The sequence below is a fragment of the Portunus trituberculatus genome, chromosome 19, assembly GCF_017591435.1.
Source record: "Portunus trituberculatus isolate SZX2019 chromosome 19, ASM1759143v1, whole genome shotgun sequence".
Classification (NCBI taxonomy): Eukaryota; Metazoa; Arthropoda; class Malacostraca; order Decapoda; family Portunidae; genus Portunus; species Portunus trituberculatus.
The window spans coordinates 19,662,464-19,668,463 of NC_059273.1; the positions used below are offsets into that span (position 1 = coordinate 19,662,464).

A 6,000-nucleotide genomic window follows, 5' to 3' on the forward strand; every position below is an offset into this window, starting at 1 on the left:
TGTGTGTGTGTGTGTGTGTGTGTGTGTATGTGTTTGTGTTTGTGTTTGTGTGTGCATACATGTGTTTACGTGTGTGCGTGCGCTACCTTATTTATTTGTTTTCCTGTTTTTATTTATTACTTTTTTCATAAACTGTTTATAAACATTAGGGGGAACTCTCACACACACATGCGCACATGGTCAACTCTGCTTCTTGTGCTCTTAATTGTTCTGATTAAGACAAATATTTTCCTTTGAGCTCTGTGACAGAGGCTTTGAAACAATGAGATTCTAGCCTAAACCACCACCTATTCCTTTTTACTGAAAGCTTATACTTATACAGGTCAGTTTCAGCATGATGCAGGTAAGCCCCTGACAACTCTTGTCCCTAACCCTCTTACTATGTGTAATTTATTTTCATTCAATGGTGGTCCTCCACTTCTTGTCTCATCACACATGAACACTCAGTTTTTTCTATTGTTATTGTGATGGTTTGGAATCAAGCCATTGCATTTCACTTTGCTGCCTCTGTCAAGAAATGTAAGGAAATTATACTTGTCTAAGATTCCATTAGTTAGTGCTGAGGGATGAATTCAGCTTGTGAATTATGACATTTTTCTTATATTAAAGAAAACTTTATCTCAAATCTGTGTACCTGTGTGTGTGTGTGTGTGTGTGTGTGTGTGTGTGTGTGTGTGTGTGTGTGTGTGTGTGTGTGTGTGTGCACACAATTTAGAAGGCAGTAATGATATAGGACAATCAATCAGTCAGAAATCTGAAGTGAATACGTGTTGCATATTTTAGGAGGAATAGTTAATCAACTATGGGTCATTAAAGTTAATATACACATACACTCATTCAGCCTTTAAATTACTTTGTGTACAGGAGGGAGTTTTGCATCTGGATTGATGCTTGGCTGAATATAGTAGAAAATATGATGGCACAGAATGAAAGTGGTCCACGACCATACCACGATGAAAGATCTGCCTCTCGTCCATTCAGCGAAGTTTCCCAACATTCGGTCTGGTTAGTACTCAGATGGGTGACCACTGGGAAAACCAGATGCTCCACGTTTTGTAGGTAGTAGATCAAATGGCCTCAGTCACCTGCGGACCATTACTTAGGCCCTGGCGACACTGATCCTTTGAGTGACGATTTTGGCATGAGTCTTTTGTGTTAACTATGGCTGCTTCTGACTTTTCATTGTTTGTCTTATTTGTGAATTGATTTATGATTTCATCTGATTAATTATTTGAGAAATTGCTGTTATTATTATTATAATCATTATTATTATCATCATCATCATCATCATCATGATCATCATTATCATCATTATGATGAATATATAAGTACTGAGTGTATAATTTTTACACCTTTTATTTATTTGCTGATTCTTAAAATTTTTTCTATTATTATTCCTGTCTTTATTTATTTATTTGTTTATTTATTATTTTTATTTATTTATTTATTTATTTATGTATTATTATTATTATTATTTTATTTTATTTATTTATTTATTTATTTATTATTTTTTTTTTTTTCTGTTCCCTTCATGGCTGCCAACTCATATATACATGAGAGAGGGCTTGTTTTATTTCAAGACAATGTCATTTCTACTTTTATCACGGGTGTCTTTTTCACCACCTCTCTCTTTGAATATACATATGTCTTGGATTTCAGTCTTCACTTCTTTCTGTTTTGCAGTTTTTATCTCTTTGTACACAAAGTACTGTTTGCCAAATTCCTCTTTAAAGGTGTTGAATGTTGACTATCATATAGTATAAGGGCTGACTTTTTTGCTGCTAAATAAGCTGCATTCCAATAGAGTAATCAAGAACTCCTAAACTGTCTAAAAATATTATGAACAATGATGAAAGCAAAGTCAAAATAGTTTTAAGTTAACCTTACATTTAAATGGTATGCATTAACCCTTTCGGAAAGTTGTGACTGACAGTGTTCCGTTCAGTTGTTGAACACATCTGAGGTGACCAAGGTCAATTAATCTACAACTACCATTAACTAATGAGGAAAAATTATCATGGATTAACTGTACACTAGTTGTTTGGCCGTGATTCAGTAGCCATGAGTGTATGTGAATGACGTAATCTATTTTTTTTTTTTTTCTCTCTCTCTCTCTCTCTCTTACTTAATTTAAGCATTAGGTAATTTGTGATATGAAATGAGTAGTACCTCTAGTTTTTGTCAGGTCTATTAATGCATTTGGATACTTTATGTAGTTATTCCCAGATATTTTCCCTGTAAGGTATGCTGGTGCTAGTAACGCTGCAGCTTGTTGAGGTGATGCTGGGTGCCTACACTGATTTGCTCAAATTTGATCCTTGCTTTCAGTTCCCTTGAGCAGATGAAGTCATCAGTCACTACATCAACCTGTGTTCATGCCTGTACTTTATTTTATGTTCATGTTGAAGCAGCATATTTGTGTGTGTGTGTGTGTGTGTGTGTGTGTGTGTGTGTGTGTGTGTGTGTGTGTGTATATATATATATATATATATATATATATATATATATATATATATATATATATATATATATATATATATATATATATATATATATATATATATATATATATTTCTTAGATTGGTGCATTACATTACAAGGATACTCTTTATTTATTGAGCTATCATTTCTGTTAGTATGTTTTGGGTACTGTATCCCAATGAATATTAGAATGATTTTGACAAATATTTTCAGGAAAGTACTAGTCACAGTGTTTCAGCTTCATTATTTAATCGCTCTCTTTGATTCAGTTAACTTATAGTAATTTCACCCCCTCATGGACAGCAGGCCTTAGTGGATTAAGATGTCTATTTATCACTTGTGGTTAAGGATCTATATGAATGTTGTACTTTAGTTAATGAGTATGTAATATTTTCATGTAAGTTTGAACAGTATGTTTAGTGCTACACTTGAAAGAGTAAGAAATGTGATAAGGAAATGTAACCTGGTTCAAAATCTGTGAGATGATAATTTTGGCATTTGATACACCACAGTGAAAATGTCTACCTATTTAAGATCAAACAAAGATGGAAATACTGATGTTTTTTTTGCCAAAGCATCCTCTTGTATTTGTCTTTCCTTCCTAGACAAATACTAAAAATGCTTAAAATTTGGTTTTACTGTTTCCAAAGCAGGCAATTGTGAATAAGGTTAAGAATGTACTATATGCTGTTTTACATTAGAAGGAGAGTCTACTGAGCTGCATTGATCTTGTGCCAATTTGCTTTGTAGCTCAAATTTTCATGTTTACTTCAATATTAAATTTTTTTTTTTTACCTAATTCATAACATATTTACATCTTATATGAAGAATAATACCTTGAGTATGGTTTGGCTTTACTACATAACCTTTTGATCTAATATTTTCATTCACCCATGCAAAGTATCAAAGAATTCTTCATTTTTAAATTGTTAACTATGCTGCTGAAGCAAACTTTGACTGTATATTTTGTGCATCACTTATTTTATTGTTAATTGCAATCTTATACATCTTATTCTCTCTCAAATACCTTGGCTGAATTATCAGGGATATTGGTATACTCAGCGGATGTATGGAATAAATACAAGAGTTGGTAGTTTATTTGTGACATTCTCTTTATTGGGTTACAGACTTATTAATTTAGATGTGATGTTAATACATTTCCTTCATTACAAGATTTATCTATCTTCAGAATGCTGATGGAGACATGCATATAGAGATTGTACAAAAGGAATATTCATATCTTGCTGTAACAGTTTTTTCTAACAAAAGTGTATTTTCTTTTGCCCTACAGGAGAGACTCTTCATCAGTGGTGAATGCTCTCTGCAGGTCTCCATGCAGGGTGAAGGTGGAGGTGCTGCCACCTCCTCCCCCTCTTCCCCCCAACCCACCCAGCATCCCTCCTGCCCCCTCCTTGAGCCGGTGACCCAGTCTGTGGCCCCTGCACTGGTGGAGGAAGCAAATGAAAAAGCCCAGATGGAGGAGTCTCCGAAGGGCAAAGACCTGGAGCAGTTAAGCTCCAGCATGATAAATTCCTCTACCAGTGGTGACTCGGCAATCCGGGGGCCACTATCTCACAGTATGTTAGAAGTTCATGATGACGCAGGAGAACGTGGAATTGGGGGCCAGTGGGAGCAGAGGCCAAGGTGCCCCTCCCAAAGCTCCAATTTGTCATCGAGTAGTTCAGAAGAGCGGCTCAATCACTCTTCACCCTCGCCTCGCACATTCTTGGAGCGACGGGCTAAGCTGAAACCAGCCGCTGGAGCTCCTGATTTGGTGATGGATCTTCCAGTCACACCACTATCGTCTTCCCCAAAGGAGCATGGTGGCATCACTAGGATACGACGCCCCTACCTTACTCGTGAAAGTCAAAGTTATGATAGTTCTTCCTCATCAGGGGGGTCATCGCCAGGCACACAGTCTCCAGACATGACTGGTGGTGAAGTATTTGCTAAACAGAATTTGAACACATTGAAGAAAACACCAGCTCTAAAGACTTTTGGGAGTTACAGTACTGATGCTCAGACACAGACTTTTATTGCACATAAATTAACACCCTCTCTCAGTTTAGCTCAAAGGAACACTGAGGCTACAGAGTTAAGGATAACAGAGGCAGAAGAACCTGTCTCAGTCTCAAGCATTGTTCGTGCTTTAGATCCTGCCATGCAACCTGTGGACTCAGAGGTGCGAGGTGAACGTAAAGTGTCCTCTGAGGTGCGGGTGGAAATCAGGTCAGCCTCAGATAGGCCACCAGAGGGACCTGCACCTTCCACTCCAAAATTGGCAGCAAGGTATCTAGAAGCAGTGGCATTATCAACAGGTGGGACAGGGTCAGTTTCTAAGCCACCTGTTCGAGCAAAACCATCTGTTCTCAAGAAGCCTTCGTTAACTAGAGGATCGCCTGAACCTGAACCATCAAAATAAGTTATTAGATACAAGAACAATGAAGGCATGGTTTTACTTTCTTTTGTAAAATTGGCAACACATGAATTAGACAATGAAACAAAAAAATTGTATTCAGTAACAATATTGTAAATTTGAATATGATTAAGTAATAATGTGAGGGCACATTCCCTGCCCCTTCTCCCATAGAATGCCTAATTTATATATCTGTTGACAAATTTCTTTGTATAATATGACAATCTCAGTTCCAGAAAATTCTAGTTAAAAGTTTTAGCATTAAGCATATTTGTAGATGAACCTTATTTACTGTGAATGAAACTTCTATTACTGTACCTCATAATGGGGGACTGAACATACCAATCATTGTATATTGTGCTGACCTGGCAGGAGTTAGATACAAAGCCTTGTGTAACTTGAAATTGTTATCAAGTACTATTTAACTGATTAGTAATGGAATATTGGCAAGAATTGATATTGTATAGATTGTAGTGAGTACCAGACAGCAGAGGGTCACCAGCATGGTATGTGTAATGCCTGCTTGGATGAGGTGAACATATTGCTCAAGGTCATGGTGCAAGGGCAAGGAAATGATTCTTCCAATGGTATTTCTTTTACTCTAAGCAGTATTGGTGACATCTTCAGCCTTTAGTCAGTATGTATTAAGGTTGGTTGGTTAGGTCACTAGTAAGAAAACCATGAGAAGGGTAATCAAGGCCAATTTATCTGTCAGTGTTGTGGAGCTGAAAGATAATTCAGCAAAAATTTACATCAGTATTAAATTCATAGTTCAAGTCCACTAAAATTAAATATGGATGTATGTATGTATGTGTGTGTAAACTATCTAGTGTGTGTGTTCATTGCATTTTTAGACTGAATAAACATCATGTGCACTTGATTGCACCATCTGGAAGGTACTAACCTAGTCAGTGGGACAACAGTATGGGTATCAAGTGATCCCAGCAGTGTGTAGAAACTCCAGAACAGCACCTGTCCAAATGGGAATGGAATATTTTCTTACAGAAATTATATACAGACTGAAGTGCTTTATAACCAGATGGTGTTAATACTGATATTGAATGGTGCTTTCGTGGTGATGACATGATACAGAATATTATTCC

The 6,000-nt window shown here is 36.5% G+C and overlaps 1 protein-coding gene across 17 annotated transcripts in view; it reads left to right on the forward strand.

The window, feature by feature from the left end:
* The window catches only part of LOC123506365 (SLIT-ROBO Rho GTPase-activating protein 1-like), a 273,604-nt gene that overhangs the window by 266,262 nt on the left and 1,342 nt on the right, over positions 1-6,000 (forward strand). For all 17 annotated transcript variants that reach the window (XM_045258414.1, XM_045258413.1, XM_045258419.1 and 14 more), the window contains one exon: positions 3,773-6,000. This exon is cut by the window's right edge and continues 1,342 nt beyond it. In XM_045258414.1, coding sequence (XP_045114349.1) covers positions 3,773-4,903 — 1,131 coding nt within the window. In that variant the 3' untranslated portion in view covers positions 4,904-6,000. The remainder of the gene's footprint in view (positions 1-3,772) is intronic.